The sequence below is a fragment of the Cololabis saira genome, chromosome 10, assembly GCF_033807715.1.
Source record: "Cololabis saira isolate AMF1-May2022 chromosome 10, fColSai1.1, whole genome shotgun sequence".
Classification (NCBI taxonomy): Eukaryota; Metazoa; Chordata; class Actinopteri; order Beloniformes; family Belonidae; genus Cololabis; species Cololabis saira.
In genome coordinates, this window is record NC_084596.1 from 40,629,904 (window position 1) to 40,655,231 (window position 25,328).

The window sequence follows — 25,328 nt, forward strand, 5'->3', positions numbered from 1 at the left end:
TATTTTAAAATCTCACGTACCCCCTGTAGTGCCTTCACGTACCCCCAGGGGTACGCGTACCCCCATTTGAGAACCACTGGTCTAGCAGATCAGTGACAAAAACTATCCCTTTCTCAGCTTTGTTTAAACCAAGATCTTCTATTAGATAGTATTACTCTATTATTCCATAGATCAACTCTATGGAATAATAGAGTAATACTATGGGGTGAAAGATTATGATTGAACAGCATTTTCCAGAAATTGAAAATCCGCTTGTGGAAATTTGACAATTTAACAGAAATGTTGTCCACTTCAAAATCACATTTTAAAAGGAACCCTGGCTATTAAGACATGTAGGTCTTAAAAGATAAATGTTGGTATCAATTATAACAATGTGATATAAAAAACCTTGTTGATGTCTTCGTTTTTATAAAATTTGAAAATATAATTTAACATGTAGGTCGCCATTGTTGTTTACATTCTGGGTAGTGACGTCAGACGGTGGCTCCTGCTAGCCCCCGTACACTGTTTTGACACCCAGAAACAGATGAAAACACAGCTAAACAGGTGACGGCGCACCAGAAACACAGATCAAAACACAGCTAAACATTAAGGTAATTTGTTCTATAATGGAGTCAGGACATTCATGAATAGGGAGTAATTCACATTTTTTGATATTAAGAGACAGACCTGAAGCATTAGAGAAAAAAAGATTTTGTTTAGTATTCTTCCAACCATTGATTTGTTTTTTAGGAAAATGCATGTGTCGTCCGCAAATTGACGCAATTTAAACTCTTTGTTAAAAATGGTAATACCTTCTGGATTGTTGAACTACAGTAGGATAGTGAGTAATTGAGTTGCCAAAATGAAAAGCTTTGGCGATATAGGACAGCCTTGTCGAATACCTGGCGATACCATAAACCTAGGCGTAATACCAGGATTAAGAGAAACACAACTGCTTATATCCATATAAAACATTTTAACAATATTACAAAAGTTTTTACCAAAGCCCAAAAAGCTTAAAGCTTCCAAAAGAAAGGGATGTTCCACGCTATCAAAAGCCTTATAAAAATCTAGAAATGAACACTAAACTTTCAGAATCAATATAATCGCTATAATCCAACATATCAAGTATCAACCTTGTGTGATTATGTATATGTATATATGTATACCCATATGTATATGTTGTTGTGATTTCTGATGCTGGTGTTCTGTCGATCCTTGCTACCTTGCCGAAAAATGCTACACTGTTAACTCGAATAAGTTCACAGAACTCAAAATCTTTTGGGTAACTGGCTGCATCAAAATTTCTAAGTTATATTTTGAAATGTTTTCAGTTTCCACAACTTTAAACTTTCTATTTTCCTCAACTCATAATCAAACCATTAGGTATACCTAATGGTTTTCTACCTTTTGTAGAGCTACAATTTTACTGTGTTTTACTCCCTAGCCCACGTCCTTTCCCCCCCAAGTGCTCCTTGTCGCTTTCCAAATCACTCACTCATCACTCACTCATCGTCCGCCGCTTGTCCGTTCCCGGGTCGCGGGGGCAGCAGCCTCAGCAGGGATGCCCAGATTTCCTTCACCCCAGACACTTCCTCCAGCTCCTCCGGGGGGAGTCCGAGGCGTTCCCAGGCCAGCCGAGAGACATAGTCTCTCCAGCGTGTCCTGGGTCTTCCCCAGGGTCTCCTCCGGGTGGGACATGCCTGGAACACGTCCCTAGGGAGGAGGGACATGCCTGGAACACCTCCCTAGGGAGGATCCAGGAGGATCCAGGAGGATCCGGTACAGATGCCCAAGCCACCTCAGCTGACTCCTCTCAATGTGAAGGAGCAGCGGCTCGACTCCTGCTCCTCCCGGGTGACCGAACTCCTCACCCTATCTCTAAGGGAGCGTCCAGCCACCCTGCGGAGGAAACTCATCTCGGCCGCTTGTATCCGCGATCTTGTCCTTTCGGTCACTACCCAAAGTTCATGACCATAGGTGAGGGTAGGGGCGTAGATTGACCGGTAAATCGAGAGCTTCGCCTTTCGACTCAGCTCCCTCTTCACCACGACGGTCCGGTACATCGACCGCATAACTGCGGACGCTGCACCGATCTGTCTGTCAATCTCACGCTCCATCGTTCCCTCACTCATGAACAAGATCCCGAGATACTTGAACTCCTCCACCTGAGGCAGGACTTCTCCACCCACCCGGAGAAGGCAAGCCACCCTTTTCCGCTGGAGAACCATGGCCTCGGTTTTGGAGGTGCTGATTCTCATCCCTGCCGCGTCGCACTTGGCCTCAAACCGCCCCAGCGCATGCTGAAGGTCACGATCCGATGAAGCCAACAGGACAACATCATCCGCAAAAAGCAGAGATGAAATCCTGAGGTCCCCAAACCGGATCCCCTCCGGCCCCTGGCTGCGCCTAGAAATCCTGTCCATAAAAATTATGAACAGGACCGGTGACAAAGGGCAGCCCTGCCGGAGTCCAACATGCAAGTCTGATCTACAAGTCTGATCTACTGCCGGCAATGCGAACCAGACTCCTGCTTCGATCATACAGAGACCGGACAGCCCTTAATAGAGGGCCCCGGACTCCATACTCACTCAGCACCCCCCACAGAATGGCACGAGGGACACGGTCAAATGCCTTCTCCAGATCCACAAAACACATGTGGACTGGTTGGGCAAATACCCATGAACCCTCGAGCACCCTGCGGAGGGTGTAGAGCTGGTCCAATGTTCCACGACCGGGACGAAAACTGCATTGTTCCTCCTGAATCCGAGGTTCAACTATCGGCCATAATCTCCTCTCCAGTACCCTGGAGTAAACTTTCCCGGGGAGGCTGAGAAGTGTGATCCCCCTATAGTTGGAACACACTCTCCGGTCCCCCTTTTTAAACAGAGTGACCGCCACCCCGGTTTGCCACCCCAATGGTACTGTCCCCTTCCTCCATGCGATGTCGCAGAGGCGTGTCAACCAAGACAGCCCTACGACATCCAGAGACTTGAGGTACTCAGGGTGAATCTCATCCACCCCCGGTGCCCGGCCACTGAGGAGCTTACGAACTACCTCGGTGACCTCGGCTTGGGTGATGGATGAGCACGCCTCCGAGCCCCAACCCTCTGCTTCCTCAGTGGAAGGCATGTCAGTCGGGTTGAGGAGATCCTCGAAGTATTCCTTCCACCGTCTGACAATGTCCCCAGTCGAGGTCAACAGCTCCCCACCCACACCAAACGGTGCCGGCAGAGTACTGCTTCCCCCTTCTGAGGCGCCGAACGGCTACTGCGTCAGGAGTCCAACCGGCCAACATAGCCCGGTAGGACTCCTTCTTCAGTCTGACGGCATCCTGTACTGCCGGTGTCACCGGGTTCTAGGATTGCCGCCACGACAGGCACCGGAGACCTTGCGTCCACAGCTTTGAGCCGCCGCGTTGACAATGGAGGCAGAGAACATGGTCCACTCGGACTCAATGTCCCCCGCCTCCCCCGGGATACGAGAGAAGCTCCCTCGGAGGTGGGAGTTGAAGATGTCCCTGACAGAGGGCTCAGCCAGACGTTCCCAACAGACCCTCACAATCCGTTTGGGTCTGCCCGGTCTGTCCAACCTCCTCCTCCGCCAGCGCATCCAACTCACCACCAGGTGGTGATCAGTTGACAGCTCAGCCCCTCTCTTCACCCGAGTGTCCAAGACATGCGGCCAGAAGTCAGAGCTTTCCAAATCGTCATTGTAAATAAGAAAATACTTTTTTTTCCCTCTTTATCGTATAATATTCACAAAGTGTAATGCAATTCATGTCATGAGTTGTGTATTTTGAAGGATCAAATACTCAAGATCCATTGTGGGCGGCAGTAGCTCAGGTGGTAGAGCGGGTCGTCCAATGATCGGAAGGTCGGCGGTTTCGAATCCCGCTCTGTCCCAGTTTGCTGCCGTAGTGTCCTTGGGCAAGACACTTTACCCACCTTGCCTCGTGTGAATGTGTATGAATGTTGGTGGTGGTCGGAGGGGCCGTTTGGCACGATATGGCAGCCACACTTCCGTCAGTCTGCCCCAGGGCAGCTTTGGCTACAAAATGTAGTTTACCACCACCAGTGAGGATGTGAATGAATGAATAATGATCTCTGTAAAGCGCTCTGGGTGCCTAGAAGGGCGCTATATAAATCCAAGTCATTATAATTATCCCACATAATCAATTTTACATTGTGCAAGAAATGATGGGCGTGGCAATCAAACTTTGAAAATCAACTGTGTGCGTGCACAGAACCACAAAGTAGCATTTAGAATAGAATACAATACAATACTTTATTTTCAATTTAATTCAATTTTATTTGTATAGCACGTAGCAGACATCCACGCAGCAGACATCCACCCTGCAGACATCCACGCAGCAGACATCCACCCTGCAGACATCCACCCAGCAGACATCCACACAGCAGACATCCACCCAGCAGACATCCACCCAGCAGACATCCACCCAGCAGACATCCATTTTGGAACGGAAAACCCAGGTTTACCAATTAACCTGGGTTAACATACCCAGTTTAGCCAGTAAACCTCCTTCTTGGAATACCCCCCTGGATATCTATCTGAAGACATAATGAACACAATACACTCCACATAGCAGCTATTTCTCCCTGTGAATGACATCCTCAGATGTCAACTCTGGGCATGGTGTTCCCCGGATGTGATAGTGCCATGTGATGTGTCGTCACGATGTGAGAGACAGTTGAAGAAGCTGTCTGTTGTTTCTCCCTACGTAACCGTTGAACTTCAAACTCTCCGTAGTGTATATCCGCCATTAACTCCCTGTGCTCTTCCTTTGTCTTGGTACTGGTCACATACACGTCATTTACAAGCGAAACCACAGGTCCTCTTCTGTTATACTTTTCCTGCCGGTTTCTTTTGTCTATATTGACATGGGTTGAGAGAGTTCCCATAGCAGAGTTGATGTCATCCATTTTAGAGTTTTGGGGTTTCAGCGCACATTTTTTAACTTTTTCCGCCATTTCCTCGCCAAGGTACTTCTGCGTTATCGCATTCACTTTGTCTTTATAATCCCCTCTTTCAACTATGTATTCAGAACTTTGGGTCCATCTATGGTTTTGGTATATCAGGGGGACGGGCCTGCTCAGTTTCTCCCCTCGTTTGTTGATATAGTAACCTTCCTCTTGATCTTCTTGTTTAGAGGAAGGTTTGGTGTGGTCACAATCATCATCATCATCATCATAACCATCACCTTCATCAGGACCTTCACCTTCATCATGACCTTCACCTTCATCATGACCATCACCTTCATCATCACCTTCACCTTCATCATGACCATCACCATCATCATCATCACCTTCATCCCCATCATCATCACCTTCATCCCCATCATCATCATCATTATTATCATCATCGCTTCCATGGGATGTCTTTGGTATTTGCGGCTTTTCTGATTTAACTAATGTATCAAGTATGTTACACTTTATAAATCGGCCTTTAATGTTCTCTTCAGCTACTTTTAGTTGTTCTTGTAACATCCTATTGTTAAGTTGTAGTTCATGAATCTGTTTGGTTAACTCTGACTCAATCTGCCGAATTTTCTCTTCATACACTCCGTACTGGTTTACGGAGCAATCCTTTGTTGCTTTTAAACTACAAATGTTCCTATATTTTACTTTAATTAACTGTTCCCCGTGCTTTGCATTGGCATAATCTACATCCACTTTAGATTTCTGCTTCTGCAAATCTTCATACGCATGCGTGATAGCGTCCCGTTCTTGTTTGCATTCCTCTAGTTCCTCCATTAAAGCGTCAATGACTTGCGCTTGAGATTTCTCCTTCTTCAGCGCGATTTTGTTTTTCATTTGCAGTTCTTCATTTACCTTTTTTAATTCTTTGCTCAAAGCGTCAATTTTTACTTGCGCATCCTTCAGCGCGTTTTTGTATGTCATTTTCAGTTCTTCTTTTTCCTTTTTTGTTTTTTCCAAATCAAGATTTGTTTTATTCATTTCTGTCCGCTGATCACGTTTTAGACCTTTGAAATCGCAGTTTCCTTGTTCTCCTTGTTTCTGCTTCCCATTTTGTGTCTGTAATTCCCTGTTCTTCCCCATTAAACTGCTATTTGTTACTTTCAGTTGAGCATTATCATCTTTAAGACTGTCATTTTCTTCTTTAAGTCGAGCGGTCTCCTTCGTAAGAACATCGTTTTTTTCTCTGTCTCCCCGACTTGTTTTCTCGAAAAGTCCCATCACTGTGTCGAGACCTCTCCGAAATGCGTCTTTCGGCAGGTTATCATTTTGTTCGCTTCGCTGCATGTTTGAACTCGTTTCGGTGTGGTGTGCTGTGTATCCTGTCAGAAATGAACTGTGCGGAGCGTTGGGCCAAACCTTTTATACCGTTCTACGTGACGTCACACACGATCCATTGCGTCATCCAGAAGATTCCATTCATAGAATGTCCATTGTGTGTAACAATTAGATCAAAGCCAAAGGAAACATGTATTATTAATTTGTTGATTATCCTCGCAAAATTCCACATCCACAAATCTAAATTCTTACGCAAAAAACCCTCTTTTTTTACTTTTCATTGCAAATTAAAACAGTATCTGGACAGAATCTGGATTCAAAGGCAATCAAAACCATAAACGTATGTAAATGTTTTGGCTTTATAATTTCATCCCCCCTGGCTGGTTGTAATGTGTTGTGCTTTTTGTTTTGTTTTTTATTTGAGTTGTACTCTTTATATGTTTATAATTCGACGTGAATTTGCATAATGTGAAGTTTTATTATCATTGTTATGTTTGCAATTGTTAATAAAAAAAAAAAAAAAAATGTCCATGTGCGTCAAAAAAAAAAATCAGTATAATGGACTTTAACCGGGTTGATAAGAGCAATGAACAGTCAGCGCATTTAATTAACAATATGTCGCTAAATAACACTCGTTTTTATGTGTTTTCAATATCATCCCTGAAGCACTGATAAAAAAAACATGGTTTGGTGGGATTTATTGTTTATAGTTCATACTTGGCACAACGTAACACACATCTTAAACACTGGATACACACACACACACACACACACACACACACACACACACACACACACACACACACACACACACACACACACACACACACACACACACACACACACACACACACACACACACACACACACACACGCACACGCACACGCACACGCACACGCACACAGACTTGACAGCTTCAGAGTTTGTGTTGGTGGAGCTTGGCGGATGACCCTCTCTGCAACTCTCAGCACCTTACAACAAAAACACATTCATAGTGCTTTACACAGTGCTTAGACACTATACAGAACAGAGAACAGTAATTAAAAAGGCAACTTTAGTTTTCAAAGACTTAACAGAAAAAAAGCAGGATACTGAAATCAAACCTTGACTGTGCCAAGTGAAGGAATCACTAGTCCGCCGTTGTTCTTCAGGGTCAGAAGGTGCTAGTTCTTTTCACCTGAACCTGGCACAGCCTCTCTGACTAAGCTCCAACGGCACACATCACAGGACAGCTGGCGAAGAACTTTCCTGACAACAAATCCCGCGATGTACACCAGGGCATTCTCCACCAGCCCCCCAAAACGAGTTGGCAGGTAGCTGTGGTCGGAGACAAGGGCTGGAATGGAGATGGGTGCTGCTCAATGCTCTCTGCCGAGGACATCTCCACAGCAGACAGGGCCACAGTGTTGTCCAGGGCTGCCCCATTGCCTGTCTCACCAGGGGAGACCCCACACCCAACCATCAGACGGCGGAAGATGGCCTGGAACTGGCGTGCCGTGGGACTATTGTCACATCCACCTTATATGGAAAACACATGAAGTATTCAGATTTTGCTTGATTTTCAGCACAATTTCATTTGTCTCAGATCGTAATCAAACACCAGGCTGTGCACAAAAACATAAACAACATTTCATTCAAACACTGACGTTTGTTTACATGGAACTTCAACAGAAGTGACATTACTCAGTGCACCTTTAAAGGGGCTAACACACCAAGCCGAAAATCGGCCGTCGGTAAGCGTCGGTGCTCGTCGGTCGGGCTAGTTTCCCCGGTGTGTCCCGCACGTCGCCACAGGTCGGGCGCCCGACGGGAGCTTTTCAGCCGATTCGACATATTGAATCGGCGTCGGCCGTCGGTCAAAACAACTCACTCTGTGATTGGCTGTTCCCAGAATTTCCCAGAATGCTTTTCGTCGTCATTTGCGGACTGAATTAAAAAAAAAAACATTTCCAGCGAGAAATAAATATATTACTTTCATAATATTCACTCAGTGAATGTACATAATCACTCGCTTGTCTTTTTCAAACCGCGCCAGATTAAAGGCTGATTTATGGTTCTGCGTTACACCAACGCAGAACCTACGGCGTAGGTTACGCGGCGACGCGCGCTGTACGCCGTACCCTAGGCCGTAGGCTCTGCGTCGATTTAACGTGGAACCATAAATCAGCTCCGGAGCCGGCAGGCAGGCAGAAAATCCCAAAATTTTTCGGAGCAAATTACTTAACAGGCATAGCTACAACTGTTAGATTTCATCTATTAAACCAACATTTATCTTCCTAAATTATTTATTTCAGTCAGCAGTAATTCTACACAGAGTTTTGTTTGTCTGTTTTGATCAGAGTTTTGTTTGTCTGCACTTGTGTTTTCTCAATAAAGCTTTGAAAAAAAAAGCGCTGTCCTCCTCCTTGAGCCCCTGAATACAGACTACCGCTGCCTGCTGGTATGGAGGGGAATTACCTCTCACGCATGCGCAGAACGTACGTGCTAGTTCGCCGTCGGGTGTCGTATTTGCGGTGTGTCTAGTGAGCCCGACAGAGCCCGACACAGCCCGACACAGCCCGACACAGCCGATGCGAGCCGACACAGCAGTCGGCAGAGAGCGGGGGAAGTCGGGTTGGTGTGTCAAGGCCTTAAAAGAACAACAACTCCACCTGATGCTCTGATGGAATTAAATAGGAGTTCCAAATGGTCCTGGCTGGACCTGTAGGTGAGCACATATCTCTGAACCTGGAGCAGTTCGGGAATCATCAGCATCAGTGTGTCAATGTTTATAACAAACCCCATGACTGACAGGTACCTGCAATTGGAAAAACAAAAACATTCATTATTCTCATCATAGCAAAACAAGACGCCTCTTGAAAACACCATGTGATGTCATTGGTGACAGGTAGAAACCTTGTAAATCCACTTTTTATTCCCTTTTTTTAAGTGTTTAAATATAAATCAAAATAGTTTTCCTCGATTGTAAGTCACTTTTGATAAAGGTGTTTGCCAAGTGTAATGCAATGTGATCATATAAAAGATAAGAGGTTTCTGCCAGTCACCGACGATGTGCAATTTTTGTAGACAACGGAACACATGGAAAAAAGTGTGAAATCAAGTCACAAATGTAATGCAAGCACACCACAAATTTACCTACCAATACCATTTTGACACCTGTACTTTTTGTTAGAAGGTTCTGTTCCCTCAACTCCCCCAAAAGACTCTTCACAGTCAACTTTGCCCTCTTTTCCCTGGAGATTGCATTCCTCTTCTCCCGTTCCAGACTCCCCACTCTCACCATGGCTGCCTCGAGTTTGGCCTTAAGGGCGGTCGGAGAAGTGGATAAAGTATAGCTATGGTCCTAGTAGAAAGAAGGATGAACATGGTTTGGGTAATGTTTCACTTCACAAACATCACTATGACACAAAAAGGTAATGGTCCACAGCCACATTCTTTCTAATAATCATCATAATCAATTTTGAACAAATAAAACATAGGGTGTTTTGTCCAATTAACACTAATTTGTGACATTGCTTTGAAGGCTCAGCGCTAATTATGTTATAATATTTAGACAATAAATAATCACCTCATTGGGCTGAGGTTGCGGTGTTGCCATTTCTGGGGGATCGTCAGAGACCGCACACAGGCTTTCTTCAGCTTCCCTGGCTGTAGATGTAGCCCTGCCCTTCACTGACTACATGGAATAAATCATGCACAAAACAACAGGACATGTTTATTTGGCAATAGAATATTTGTATGAATGCTGATATCCTAAAGATGATGCACCTACTTTTTGGAGGTGAACCGGAAAGTTGAAAAGGGATGGGATAACCCCATCTCGGAGTCGTACAATCTGGCCCGTGCGATCGAAATCAGCCTGCTTAAAATGTTGACTGCATATTATTGAATGGTCCGTTGCCACGAACCCTTCTCTTCTTAGGGCCACTTCCCACTTCTTTCTAATCTCAACATCCCGTGGAAACCTAAAAAAGGGTCAGATGTAACTATTGGTCATTCCTTGTTGTTCATCATACATCTCCACCACCTATAGAAGGCTGCTACCAACAGTGATACGACTCAGTAACCTACGTTAGCCTAAGATGAAGTTCATAAAATGCTGTACAGTTTATTGTTTATCTTTACTTTAAACTTTGTTGTTCAAGTATGTTATGTTTTCATTTCCTTAATTTCAAGTCATTTATATTCAACAGGATGTCTACGGTTGAGGCTGAACTGTCATCTGTCAGCTGCATGGATAGTACATAGTAACATCAGCTGTCATCTGTTAGCTAATTGGTCATTCATTACGATGTGGTCACATAGTGTTAATACGCCAATATTACTCTGCCGTTGCGCTCCGCGATTACCAGAGGTGTCAAGTAACGAAGTACAAATACTTCGTTACCTTACTTAAGTAGAAATTTTGGTTATCTATACTTCACTGGAGTAATTATTTTTCAGACGACTTTTTACTTTTACTCCTTACATTTTCACGCAATTATCTGTACTTTTTACTCCTTACATTTTAAAAACAGCCTCGTTACTCTATTTCATTTCGGCCTTTAATAAAAACTATCCAGTTAAATTGCTCCATCCGGATAGAGTGAATTTGGTTGTGGTTGTTTCAGATGTTCTTGTCCAGTTTTGTTCTTACATCCGTTCCCTCAGATTCCTGCAACTAAACTTGGATGTACATTCCAATAAAGGTTAGGATAAATGATAACATGCCTCTGAAGTTTGACTTTTTGCACCATTACAATACTTATAGGCAACTAGTCATCATATCTCCTGCTCTCTGAAACACATGTTAATGCTCAATAGTACACATATATGGTTCTTTAATATATTTGCATTATACTAAGATACATTCATTTTCAATGGCTTTTGTCCTTAATGGCTTTTTCCCCCTTACATTACTTTTACTTTTATACTTTAAGTAGTTTTGAAACCAGTACTTTTATACTTTTACTTGAGTAAAACACTTGAGTTGATACTTCAACTTCTACAGGAGTATTTTTAAACTCTAGTATCTATACTTCTACCTGAGTAATGAATGTGAATACTGAAGACACCTCTGGCTATTACTTTGTTGCTCAAGTAGCTTATGTCATGTTTTCATTTTCATTCATTCATTCATTTCTTTAGACAGGACAATGCATATTAATGAACACCACATACAGCAGTGTAAATACACCGGATTTAGCTAATTTCCACCCGTAGTCCCCACATAGAACATAAAAACAACAACAAAAAACAAAGAAACAACTCAAGTGAACAAATAGAAATAGAAATAGAAAGCCTTTATTATCATTGTACAGGTACAGTGAAATTAGGCAGCAGCTCCTTCAAAGTGCACACATGCAAAGACTATGTAAACAAGGAAACATAAATATATATATATATATATATATATATATACATATACACTATAAAAAAGAGTGAATGGGAGGATAAAAATTTACATGAATGAGTGGGGGGATATTGCACTTAAATGGATGGAAGAATAATATTTCCCTTGAAATGATGGGAGATTATTGCACATAGATAGAAGGGAATATTGGGACATTGTGGAACAAAGAGACAGATATGAGCATACAGCAAACAACAGCGACGCACATTATTTTCATTATCAAGCCATTCATATTCGTGTGAGCTAATCCAGCTAGCCACGGCCTCAGGAGCATCTATTTATACTTCAACACTCTGGTGAAACTCTGGTAATACGGTAATACACTGCTCACAAATATATTCAATAGTACGGTAATGTTAAATCTTACTTGTGAAAAGTAATCCCACGACTTCTGTTTTCCTTAGTTCGCTCGTTTGAGCAGGAGTTTGCTGCACACCAGCCCGGCATCCTTAGTGACTGTTGTTGTAAGCTTGACGTTCACCACTCCAATGCTCAGTCAACTGTTCTGTATGACGTCATAGACATATACACGTAAACGCCCCATCGAGTGCTGAGCCAACTGCCACATCCAATATGGCGTCAACGTCGCCGCCATATTGGATGTGGCAAGACTGCGCTGTAAACTAATACAAATAAATTGACTTATTTTCATAAAGCGTCTTTCTACAAAGAAATGTACGTTTTACGTCTAATTAATTCATTCACAAACGCACTAATATACTTGGGAAACAGTTAGGCACCAAATATAATACATTACATTTTCTCAGATGGCAAAAATAAGAACTTTATTGATCCCACATAGGAGTAATTCATGTTATATCAGCTATAGAGAACAAGGTAGTGCTGAAAAACAATATATATATATATATATATATCCCCCCTCACAAAAATAAGAAAAATATAGAAAAAAAGATCAAACAAAACAAATTTAAAAATTTTCAAATAACAAAATAACATATTTGAACAATTTTTCAGACAATAAAATAACATTGGAACCATTTTCAGACAATAAAATAATTGAAAAAAATCTGAAAAGTAGTTAAAATATGTTATTTTTGTTACTTTTAAATTTAAAAATATGTTTTGTTGATGAGGAAATATGTTTCTCTATTTTTCTTATGTCTATGCTGTGAACTGCCTGTGTCAAAAGTTTTTCGACTCGTTAAACAGACACAGAGGGAGTGGAAACGTTTCTCTGCTGGGCTCACTTACAAAGATAAGAACATACACTGTTTGTGTGTGGGGGGGCATTAACAAGTTTTATATTTGTGTATTGTTTTTATGTATTTTTATGCATGGATAAAGTTTGATAGGATTTGATATGATTTGATTTGATTTGATTTGAGGACAGAAAATACCCTTTGTTTCTGACATTTTCACAGCTTTATCATTCTTATCAAAACTAAACGAATGAAGATAAAAGTGTATCGGTGTCGCGGGGTGATGACGCGGTGTCTGCGACGCCATGGCGGCTAACGCGAGCGAGCTGGAAGTTGCTAAGAAGAATTTAACAGAAGCAGTTGGAGACAACATCAAACAGTGAGCATGCTTTTATTAACTCTGTTTTCTCCGTGTGCGGGTTTGTCACATGTGTCGGTTTTGCTGGTCTCAGGAGTGGCCAGTTGGGCCGTTCCTGGGCCGTTATGGGGCCAGGCTCTGCAGCTGCAGCTTCAGATCAGCTGGACTTAATGGAGATTCCTGCGGAATTGAAACTCTGTTTTGTACTCTAAGGCCGTGATTCCCAACCCCCGGTCCCCGGACCGGTACCGGTCCGTGGAGGCGTTACTACCGGGCCGTGGAATGGCTTGTGTTCCGATCATAATTAGGGCTGCAACGATTCGTTGACGTTGTCGACAAAAAAGCGATAATCAAAATTGTCGGCAATTGTCACCAGACGTTTTTTTCCCAATGGAGTGAGGCATCTCACTTCACTTCACCTCATACAATCTCTGCCGACAGCCACGCTGCACGACAGGGTCTCTCTCAGCGCAGCTTCTTTTTTTTTTGCGTCTCAGCGCAGCTGCGGGTAACAAAACTTGGCACTGGCGGTTCTAGGATTTTTCTGAAACAGGGGCCATTATGGGGCCAAATGTAACCTTCAGGGGCCAACAGTATTAAGCCCCTTTCAGGAGGGCGCAATGCGGCGACCGCCGCCGGCTTTCCCATTCATCGTGTATGTGCCACCGCAGCGCAAGAGTGGACCGCTCTGCTGGCGAGCTTGGCGGCGCGCGAGAGGCCACCTGCCACGGGCGTTTCACCTGCCTGCGTCTGAATTGAACATTTTTTAATTTCATCGCGCTGTGAGGGCATCTCGGTGCGACCAATAGGAGAGAAGATGGTTGTCATCCTGCTGAGGACCCACTCCCCAACAGGCTGTCAAACTGCTCCCTGTTCAATCTGAAGTAGACCTGGTCATCATGGAGCTGTAGCTCCAACGAGCCGGGATTCCCCCGAATCCTGTCTTCTCATGAGGATTTCATGGAGGGTCCATGAAATCCTCATGAGAAGACAGGATTTGGGGGAATCCTTGCTGCTGCTGCTCGTCTCCCCCTCAGAAGAACTAAAGCCAGGGCTTTTCTTTGAAGCAGGGACAGATACATTTTGCAAATTGAGCTGTAGCTATACTGTATGTCCAAACCAGTGGGAAAAGGGCGCCAGATCGGAAAAACTTTTTTCGGTCGCCTAGCAACAAACAGTACTGGAGTTGAGGGGGGATGAGGGGGGGTGGCATCCCCCCTGAAATAAAAACGGTCCAAATCATCCCCCCCTGAAATAAAAACAGTCCAAATCATCCCCCCTGAAATAAAAACGGTCCAAATCATCCCCCCTGAAATAAAAACAGTCCAAATCATCCCCCCCTGAAATAAAAACAGTTCAAATCATCCCCCCCCTGAAATAAAAACAGTTCAAATCATCCCCCCCCTGAAATAAAAACAGTCCAAATCATCCCCCCTGAAATAAAAACGGTCCAAATCATCCCCCCTGAAATAAAAACGGTCCAAATCATCCCCCCTGAAATAAAAACGGTCCAAATCATCCCCCCTGAAATAAAAACAGTCCAAATCATCCCCCCTGAAATAAAAACAGTCCAAATTATCCCCCCTGTAAAACTGCCATCCCTCCTTTCCATCTCTTATGTAATTTCATCAATGAATGTGGTTTTACTGATATTTCAACATTTAGAGTCATCACCAGAAAAATAACTTATTTGACAATTTTCACCTGTTTCAAGTAAATTTTCACTTGAAATAAGTAGAAAAATCTGCCAGTGGGACAAGATTTATCTTCTCATTTCAAGCAAAAAAATCTTGTCCCACTGGCAGATTTTCCTACTTATTTCAAGTGAAAATTTACTTGAAACAGGTGAAAATTGTTGTTTTTTATTTACTTTTTGTATGAACAGCAGCAAAGTTGAATAAAATATTTATTTTTCATTGAAGTAGCCATCTTTCTCGTGTTTATTATCATTTGCCACATAATTAAAGCAACCTCATACTAAATTTAAGAAAACAATTTTTGCATTTTTTTGTCATATAATTAGGTTAGGTTCAGTCAGCTGCAGAGATGAGCGGACCTCAGCAAACCTCCATGAGCCGTTTCTTTACTGGTTGTTCGAGTAAAAGAAATAGTGATGAACAAGTGGAAAATCCTACCAAAAAGAAAAGCAAAAGCTTTAATCGCAAGTACAACATTATGTATATAAAATACGGATTTGTTGCAACGGGCGATTTGGAGACGCCAAACACACTATGTATTTTATGTGGAGAAACGCTCGCCAACGAAGCAATGAAGCCATCCAAGCTCCAAAGACACTTAAATACAAAACATCCTTCTCTCAAAGACAAACCAGTGGATTTTTTCTAAAGGAAAAAAAGTGAGTTAGATTTGCAGAAACAAGTTTTAAAGGCCACAACATCAGCTAACGTCGCTGATGATAGCCTGCATTTTAAAATGCATTGTTTTTTTCTGAAATGTTTATTAAAATTGACATAAATTGTCAACCGGTCCCTGAGCTTTTTGTTTATACTTCTGCTGGTCCTTGGCACAAAAAAGGTTGGGAACCCCTGCTCTAAGGTGTTGCAACACACACAGGTGTCAAGTAACAAAGTACAAATACTTCGTTACCTTACTTAAGTAGAGATTTTGGTTATCTATACTCAGTACTCGAGTTGTAAAAAGAAATCAGGGGGGTGGTGGATTTTATCATATGGGGACAGATAATTTGTGCTGATTACAAATAATATAATATATTACAAATAATAGCAGTGACCAAAACACCTGCAGAAATACTGCAGGAATGACATAGCAGCAGTTAAATACAGCCTTCTGTAAGCTTTAAATATCCACTGGGCTTACATCAAATACATCAAAACACAACAATAAAAAACACTTTTCTGAACTTATCAATATGACTCTGTCCTTCACAGGATAAGTAAAATGGATCACTGCAAAAACTCACAATCTTAACAAGAATATTTCTTATTTCTAGTTAAAATGTCTAATTTTAGTAAAGAAATCTCATTACACTTAAAACAAGACTCATCAGTGGAAAAAACAAAAATTTTCACCTGTTTCAGGTAGATTTTCACTTGAAATAAGTAGAAAAATCTGCCAGTGGAACAAGATTGTTTTGCTTGTAATGAGAAGATAAATCTTGTCCCACTGGCAGATTTTTCTACTTATTTCAAGTGAAAATTTACTTGAAACAGGTGAAAATGTTATTTTTCTGGTGTTATTTTTCTGGTGATGACTCTAAATGTTGAAATGGCAGTAAAACCACATTCATTGATGAAATGACATAAGGGATGGAAAGGGGGGATGGCAGTTTTACAGGGGGGATGATTTTGACCGTTTTTATTTCAGGGGGGGGATGCAATCCCCCCTCATCCCCAGTACTGTATATACTTCACTGGAGTAATTATTTTTCAGACGACTTTTTACTTTTACTCCTTACATTTTCACACAATTATCTGTACTTTTTACTCCTTACATTTTAAAAACAGCCTCGTTACTCTGTTTCATTTCTGCCTTTAAAAAAAACTATCCAGTTAAATTGCTCCATCCGGAGTGAATTTGGTTGTGGTTGTTTCAGATGTTCTTGTCCAGTTTTGTTCTTACATCCGTTCCCTCAGATTCCTGCAACTAAACTTGGATGTACATTCCAATAAAGGTTAGGATAAATGATAACATGCCTTTGAAGTTTGACTTTTTGCACCATTACAATACTTATAGGAAACTAGTCATCATATCTCCTGCTCTCTGAAACACATGTTAATGCTCAATAGTACACATATATGGTTCTTTAATATATTTGCATTATACTAAGATACATTCATTTTCAATGGCTTTTGTCCTTAATGGCTTTTTTCCCCCTTACATTACTTTTACTTTTACACTTTAAGTAGTTTTGAAACTGTGTGTGTGTGTGATCACTATTCTATTTTGTGGTATGATGATTTTTCCTTTTTCCTCACCATACAATTACCTATAAAGGTCTAAGAATAATAAATCCAATCAAGCATAAATGTCACAGCACAGTCTACCAAGGCAGGGCTGTCCACAGATGCCCCTGCCTGTTAATCAGCTAGATATTCCCATGCAGTGGCTGATGCTGAACATTACAAAATGCTTGATAATGAGCTCAATTAATCAATATGCTTCTAGTCTGATTTGTTAAACTGTCAATGTTTTCTGTTTGTCCCCTCCTTGCAGCTATTGGGCCAACCTGAAACTGTGGTTCAAACAAAAGATCAGTAAAGAAGAGTTTGACGTTGAGGCACGTCGTCTCTTGGCGCAGGAGAACGGTAATGTGTCTTGATGTGAATGTGTTTGTGAGCCCTGTCAAAGAGGGATTTCTGTCACCATTGGGACAGACAATAAAGTATTCTAATCTAAGTTTCTAAGGAAAATCCACTCACTATCCTGGTGTTGGGTTACTTATCCCATGTGTCTACTTCTGTTACAGTTCATGTTCACAACGATTTCCTCCTCGCCATTCTCACACGATGCCAGATCATTGTTTCTGCACCAGGTAGGGATCTGTGAGTCCTCATTACAAAACCTGTTCTTGATTACTGGAACACACAAAGGTAGCTTTGTGGTTTATTATCCAGTGTTGTGACTATTATAGTGTCACAGCAGTTGAACATTTCATATAAAACTTCTGAGTATGTGTCAACACAGTGAAGACTGGTTTCTGTTTTGGTTCTAAAGCAAGACAAATTTGTCAGGTTTGTGATTAATCTCAACATTTTAAAGGAGGGAGGTATTCTTGTAAACAGCATCTGTGCATGTCTTCACTGCTTCATGTGTGTTTGTGTGTCTCCTAGAAGGTGCAGGGACTTTGCAGTGGCAAGGTAGCTGCGCTTCCAAGCTTGGCAAGCCAAAAGGGAAGAAGAAATGTTCCTCGAGACAAAAATTTGATGTAAGTAGAGGCCGAGTAAAGTTAATAGCAACAATTAAGGCCACGTTTACACATAGCCGGGTATTTACAAAAACGGATATTTCCCCATCTACGTTTTGAAAAATACCATCGTTTACACAAACCTGCATAAATAGCTGTTAAGGTGCTATGAGCAGCCAAACCTACAGGGGGCAGTGTAACGAGAAGATAAAGTCATGCTAGCCAATCAGAATCCTGGAAAAAAACATCAACAAATGACACGAGTAACTTCCAGTTACTTCCAAGATGAACAAGAGTCTTTCGTTTGGAGTGACAGAGAAGTGGAGTTACTTTTAAGTGTGACTTTAGAATATAAAACAGGTAAAATACAAGAAAATATTGACGGTGGCCAAACTAATTGTAAACACAGGTCGCACACATGACGCTACACTGCAAAAACTCAAAATCTTACCAGGAGTTTTTGTCTTATTTCTAGTTAAAATGTCTCATTTTTAGTCAAAAAATCTCATTACACTTAAAACAAGAGTCATCACCAGATAAATAGCTTGTTATTTGACAATTTTCACCTGTTTCAAGTAAATTTTCACTTTTTTCCAGTGATGAGTCTTTTTTTAAGTGTAATGAGATTTTTTTTTTACTAAAAATTAGACATTTTAAGATTTTGCAGTGTGGTGACGTTTCTGTGGCATAATGTGACGTTCTGAAGCCTAAATGTCCATTTCTCTCCGTTTACAAGCAAACGTGAAAACAGAGTTTTTGCAAATCTCCACTTTGGCCGGAGTTTTCAGAACTGATCGTTTTTGGAGACTTTGAGCTTCGTTTTCGTCTAAACGAACGGCCAAAACGCATGAAAACGCCACCGTTTTTGCTACGTGTAAACGGGGCCTTAGATAAGCAGTCGACCCCATGAGTGGGTGTTTCTGACCGTTGTGGCATTTGATGAAACGAAAAGGTGCTTGATTAGCCGACTCCGTCTGTGTGTTCGCTCGTGTCCTCAGCATCGCTTCCAGCCTCACAACCCTCTCAGTGCTGCCCAGCCGTTCAGCCCTCGAGAGGTGGGAGGTGAGGAAGAGGAGCTGCGGTTCAGCGCCCACACTCTGCTGCTGCCCACACGGGGGCAGCTGGAGGCCCGGATGATGGTCTCCGCCTTCGAGCTGGGCCTGGATAATATCTCAGAAGATGCCATCAGCACCATGGTTCATGCCGTTGAGGTGCGTACAAACATTTCACATCCCTTTTTGCAGTGCTGTGCAATTAATCACATTTTAATCATTTTAAAAACAATGTAGAACCCCCCCCCCAAAAAAAACAATGATTTTCCATGTTTGTCTTATGTTTTGAATGAAGTGCACACTTCAAGCTGGTATTTTTGGCCAAAAACCTTTTTAAGAGATTATTTTACCTGCTTAATCAGCATTTCTCTTTTGGTCACAATTAAGCAGTACACTGGACGTTTTAACATTTTTTAAAGTTTTTAAATTTGATTTATTATGATGTTGGGGACTCCTGCTAAAATGCAATTAGAGAGAAATTGTTGACACTAATCAATTGGGGTTAACGGCATTTGTTTCACGGGATGCTGTGCAGAGACTTGTGGCACAGGTTTGTGAACCTTTATAATGGTCATTGTGCTGCTCACAATGCCCTCATCCTTGCTAGGCCCATTATTTTACTATTTAAGTTTTAGATTAAAAAAGAAATAAGGACAAAAAATGAATTGCAACTACGTATTATAGTTGGCCACCACCAGGTGGTGGGCTTGTTCTGTCAGGAAACAGCCAGTGAATCCTCTGAAGTGAGTAAAACGCAATACCTTTGCTCTATGTGGATTCATTCAATTACATTTTTATTGAATATAGAACATATATTTACAATGAAGGTATCCATAGATCTTGGGCCACATTTGTGAGTGGTTAATTACAAGTATAATCAGTACTGGAGATGAGGGGAGATGGCCCCCCTGAAATAAAAATGGTCCAAATCACCCCCCCTGTAAAACTGCCATCCCCCCTTTCCATCCCTTATGTCATTTCATCAATGAATGTGGTTTTACTGCTATTTCAACATTTAGAGTCATCACCACAAAAATAACACCAGAAAAATAACTTATTTGACAATTTTCACCTGTTTCAAGTAAATTTTCACTTGAAATAAGTAGAAAAATCTGCCAGTGGGACAAGATTTATCTTCTCATTACAAGCAAAATCTTGTTCCACTGGCAGATTTTTCTACTTATTTTAAGTGAAAATCTACTTGAAACAGGTGAAAATTGTTGTTTTTTTCCAGTGATGAATCTTGTTTTAAGTGTAATGAGATTTTTTTTTTTACTAAAATGAGTCATTTTAACTAAAATAAGACAAATATTCTTGTTAAGATTTTGAGTTTTTGCAGTGATCCATTTTACTTATCCTGTGAAGGACAGAGTCATATTGATAAGTTCAGAAAACTGTTTTTATTGTTGTGTTTTGATGTATTTGATGTAATTCCAGTGGGTATTTAAAGCTTACAGAAGGCTGCATTTAACTGCTGCTATGTCATTCCTGCAGTATTTTTGCAGGTGTTTTGGTCAGTGCTATTATTTATATTATATTGTTTGTAATCAGCACAAATTATCTGTCTGCATATGATAAAATCCACCATCCACCCTGATTTTTTTTTTTTTTTTTTTTTTTTTTTAAATACAACTCGAGTACTGCGTATTATTATCAGAGTAATTTCTCTGAATAGCAGTCCGTGTTAACCTCATCAAACTAATATATGTTACCAATATAGTGTTCTGTGTGTGACTGCATGAAGTCAAGAAGGTGAGTATTGAACTGTAAATGAATAAAGGAAAGCAAGCTGCATCCTGGCTGTGTTTTTAATTCAGATCTGTGTCCTATTGCAGCACCATTTGAAAGATGTCCTGACTGCGGTAATCACCCGGAGGAAAGCTTACCGGTTACGAGATGGCCATTTCCCCTACGCCTTCGGCAGTGATGTCACACCTCAGCCGTATCTTAAAAACAGCCTTGCCGCTTACCAAAGTGTCAGCGAATGGTAGGAACTACTCAAGTTAGTTCTGAGAAAACTAAGAAGAGTTGGACATACAGGACTGTCTCAGAAAATTAGAATATTGTTATTTTCTGTAATGCAATTACAAAAACAAAAATGTCATACATTCTGGATTCATTACAAATCAACTGAAATATTGCAAGCCTTTTATTATTTTAATATTGCTGATCATGGCTTACAGCTTAAGAAAACTCAAATATCCTATCTAAAAAAATTAGAATATTCTGAGAATCTTAATCTTAAACTGTAAGCCATAATCAGCTATATTAAAATAATAAAAGGCTTGCAATATTTCAGTTGATTTGTAATGAATCCAGAATGTATGACATTTTATTTTTTTTTACAGAAAATAAGGAACTTTATCACAATATTCTAATTTTCTGAGACAGTCCTCAAATCTTTTAGTGACTGTTGTGCATCAGTCACCTAGTTTACTTGACGTTTGTCACTTTCTTTTAAAGCCCTCCTCCCAATGCGTCCCTCCCCGCGGGCCCTCCACCTCAGGTGTCCCCTGATGAAGCTGAGCGGAAAGCCGTCCACCTGCTGGCCTGCTCTGCGGACAGTCTCCCGGTCTCACTGCCTCCCATCAGCATGTTTGACCTCCTCGAGGCGTTGCAGGTAACAAGTTGTGCAGATACCCGTCTCTGCTGTTAGCGTCCGCTTTTCCTCCCCCAACAACAGCCTCTATTTTTCTACCCTTTCCAAAAAAAAAACATTCTGTTGCTCTCTCTTGAAGTTGAAAAGGAGGATATTAGTTTGGCAAATGACAGTACACTGCAAAAGCTCAAAATCTTAACAAGAATATTTGTCTTATTTCTAGTTAAAATGTCTCATTTTTAGTAAAAAAAAATCTCATTACACTTAAAACAAGACTCATCACTGGAAAAAACAACAATTTTCACCTGTTTCAAGTATATTTTAACTTAAAATAAGTAGAAAAATCTGAAGATTTTTTGCTTGTAATGAGAAGATAAATCTTGTCCCACTGGCAGATTTTTCTACTTATTTCAAGTGAAAATTTACTTGAAACAGGTGAAAATTGTCAAATAAGTTATTTTTCTGGTAACGATTCTTGTTTTAAGTGTAATGAGATTTTTTTTGACTAAAATTAGACATTTTAACTAGAAATAAGACAAATATTCCTGGTAAGATTTTGAGTTTTTGCAGTATAAGGTGTTACAGTATGGAGTTTACAATGAGGAGCTCAGTAGTTTGAGTATCATCTAACCTGAGCAACAAAAGAGCAACCCTGGGTTTTTGTGAAACTTGTTAGGCTTGAAGAGCATGTTCACATGCATTTGACCCTTTGATGTGTTATCATTTTTTATCTGGAACTTGCTTTATAGTTCTTTTTAACAGCAGAGCTTGTCTAATTGAAACAAGATATACTGTGCTTTAAAGCATCAGGAACAGTGGATCAGTTAATATTATGTTCTTGTGTTCATTATTGATAGTTTGATTATTGGACCAAGGTGAACTAGAATATTCCAGTTTATTTTTAAAGATTTTAATATTTTGGACATTACAACAAATATGCAACAGTGATATAAAAGCAAAGCTAAACAAAAGAAAGGAAAAATAACAAAAGTGCACAGATGGGAACAACAGGTCGGGTCAGTGAGACTCTTATATCAACAGCAAAGGGAAAGCCACATGGCAGCATTGGAAGTTCACCTCCATCAAAAGTCCCAAACATAAATCCTAGGCCATCAATTACTAGGGGTGTAACAATATATCGTGACACGAAATTTCGCGATACAAAAACGTCAAGAAACGTGTTGTGGAGGTGACAAACTGTATCGCGATATTGGGTTATTAATATTAATCTATTGTGTTGACTAGTAACGCACATCCGACCGCGACCCGCGGACCAAAATCTTACTCCGCTCAGAAGAAACTAGTACCGTTTTGCGGTCCCGTTTTGAGCTCTGAACCTTTACTTATGTAAGGCTGGTGTAGAGTTAAGCCTTACCTTATTAAATTAAACCTTTTTGGGGTCGTGAGTAGGATAAACACGGGGACAACTTCTGCTGAGTTCCAGTGTACTTTAATGTCCCTCAACAGTGTAGGATTTCAGAACATCAACACAGCACCTAGTGCCGTACTGTGGCGTATCACTCCGCCCAATCTAAAACAGACTAATCACTACAGATAAACTGACTAGTGTCATTATAGTCCCTGATTTACATCAGAATATAAAGAATATATTTATAAAATAATGAACAGTTTTGATCCCGAAATTTTCGGAGCAAATTTCTTAACAGGCGTAGCTACAACTGTTAGATTTAATCTATTAAACCAACATTTATCTTCCTAAATGATTTATTTCAGCCAGCGGTAATTCTCCACAGAGCTGCAGGTTTCTCCCCCGGGACGACGGCGTAGGTTGACCCGGCCGTGAGCTGCTGCTGCTCCGGACCAGCGGCTCTTCTCCGAAAACATCGGATCAAATTTCTTAACAGGCGTTATTTGGATAAACTGAGCCCAGGTTGGGGATCTTAACGGTTACTTTTAATTAAAACAGCTTTTGGCTCTCAGCTTCCTGATATGGTGTGACGTATGTGCAAACGTAACTACGCAGTCGCTTACGTATCCGAACGTAAACCACGCAGTGACGTAGCACGCACAATTTAGGGGTGATGCTGAAAAGTAGGGGTAGTGGGAGTATTGGGACAGGGCCCTGGGAAGATTACAAGGGCCCTAAAATTTGTGGCTTGATTTTTAGGGGTAGTGGTAGAAAGTAGGGGGTGTATTGGGATTGGCCCTATTTAATTTAGTAAAATATCATGTACATTTCTCAGGCTGTCATTGTTTCCACACGTGGGATTAAAAAGGTGTTTTCGTTGGTAACGTATCTGATCCAGGTTCATCGCGGGGTGATGCCCTCCCACACCATGTACGCCCTGAACATGGAGCGCATCCTTTCCCGGCTGTGGCACCCGAGCCACGAAGAACTGGAGCAGGACCACGTGCACCGGCAGCGGCTGGCCGCTAAAGACGGCATGCTGGTCAGCTGAGAACCACTGACGCTGGACTGTAACAGGAAACCAAAACAAAGTCAATCCCCAAATGCAAATAAATGGGGAGTGGTGTGTCGGGAAAGCAAAGGAAGAGAAAAAAAAAACAAATCAAGTCCCACTTGTGTTGCACTGAAAACTGGGCCACGACTGAAGCAGGATGAAACAAAGCAGCTGGAGAGCCTTCAGTGAGGCAAATGTAGTTATTTTTACTTGATAAGTCATTTTTCCTGCCAGAAATCCTTCAGTATGGTCTGTTATTTGTGTTGGATAGTTCATAAAGATTGCAATTTGGTTAAGATATTTACTGTTTACTTTTACTTTGAACAGTATTGAAAAAGAAAATAAGATTTCAGCCCAAGTTGCAGTTTGAGTTGTATACATTTTTGAATAAGAAATCTTTATTATTTCCTGAACTCTAACTTGTAAAGCCCCCTGTAACTATAAAACAGTCCAAACATTATCCAGGCCCCTGAAACACTATGGGTTAAAATATTACAAATATATCAAATATGTTGTGGGCATTGCAGGTCTTTATTGTGATTCAATATCAATTTATTAAACTGATCGTAGGACTATCAAGAGGGTTTCATGAGCTCCTCTAAATATGATTTTAAAAAAGTCAATTTGTACCAACAAGTGCAACTAAGAAGTCTGGAAAAGACTTAACTGAGTTGTGGGTGACGGCATGCTTTCTGCTGGGGCTTGTCTGTACTTTTACATATATACACACCTTCTTGTATATACTAAACATTTGTACTTTTTTCTATTCCGTGTTTGTTATATATGTTGAGGTAATAAAACTCCAGAGTTTGCTGTTGAGTGATGGGATTTATTGCCCCCTCCACTAGCGTGAGAACTGCGTCACCACTGAGTCAGCCGAGCAGTCGGGAGACTTCTCTCCATATTTGGCAGTCTGGGGCTCACTTCCGGCCCGGCCGACCAATCAGAGCGCGGCGCCGCGCGCAGCTCCCGCGTCTCCGGTGACTCAGCCGGCCGTCTGTTCAGTCCTGCGAGGAAACCGCTTTGTCTCGACCTGCCTTCCAACAACCAGTACTGGAGTTGTTAAAGAAATCAGGGGGGATGGTGGATTTTATCATATGGGGACAGATCATTTGTGCTGATTACAAATAATATGATATATTACAAATAATAGCAGTGACCAAAACACCTGCAGAAATACTGCAGGAATGACATAGCAGCA

General features: G+C 41.3%; 2 protein-coding genes across 5 annotated transcripts; one reads left to right on the forward strand and one right to left on the reverse strand.

The window, feature by feature from the left end:
• Positions 1 to 6,954: 6,954 nt before the first annotated feature.
• On the reverse strand, positions 6,955 to 12,145 carry LOC133452094 (THAP domain-containing protein 6-like). 4 transcript variants are annotated; one of them, XR_009783241.1, is made up of 7 exons: positions 12,018 to 12,145; positions 10,031 to 10,223; positions 9,827 to 9,934; positions 9,398 to 9,601; positions 8,910 to 9,055; positions 7,362 to 7,776; positions 6,955 to 7,229 (listed from the first exon to the last, which is right to left on the reverse strand). XR_009783241.1 is itself a non-coding variant. In XM_061731291.1 (6 exons), exons 1-5 carry the CDS (start codon positions 12,095 to 12,097, stop codon positions 9,027 to 9,029), a joined length of 597 nt encoding a protein of 198 aa, XP_061587275.1. In that variant the 5' UTR covers positions 12,098 to 12,145; the 3' UTR covers positions 6,955 to 7,229; positions 7,362 to 9,026. The 4 variants fall into 4 exon arrangements, 3 of the variants coding, with proteins under 3 accessions (XP_061587275.1, XP_061587274.1, XP_061587273.1); XM_061731291.1 differs by having other exon boundaries at positions 7,362 to 9,055; positions 9,415 to 9,601; XM_061731290.1 differs by having other exon boundaries at positions 7,362 to 9,055; positions 9,404 to 9,601.
• Positions 12,146 to 13,086: 941 nt separating this feature from the next.
• Positions 13,087 to 24,950, forward strand: tada1 (transcriptional adaptor 1). The gene is made up of 8 exons (XM_061731293.1): positions 13,087 to 13,189; positions 17,363 to 17,454; positions 17,616 to 17,681; positions 17,980 to 18,074; positions 19,052 to 19,264; positions 20,941 to 21,092; positions 21,569 to 21,725; positions 23,972 to 24,950. The coding sequence occupies exons 1-8, from the start codon at positions 13,116 to 13,118 to the stop codon at positions 24,122 to 24,124; spliced, it is 1,002 nt and encodes a 333-aa protein (XP_061587277.1). The 5' UTR covers positions 13,087 to 13,115; the 3' UTR covers positions 24,125 to 24,950.
• Positions 24,951 to 25,328: the final 378 nt, after the last annotated feature.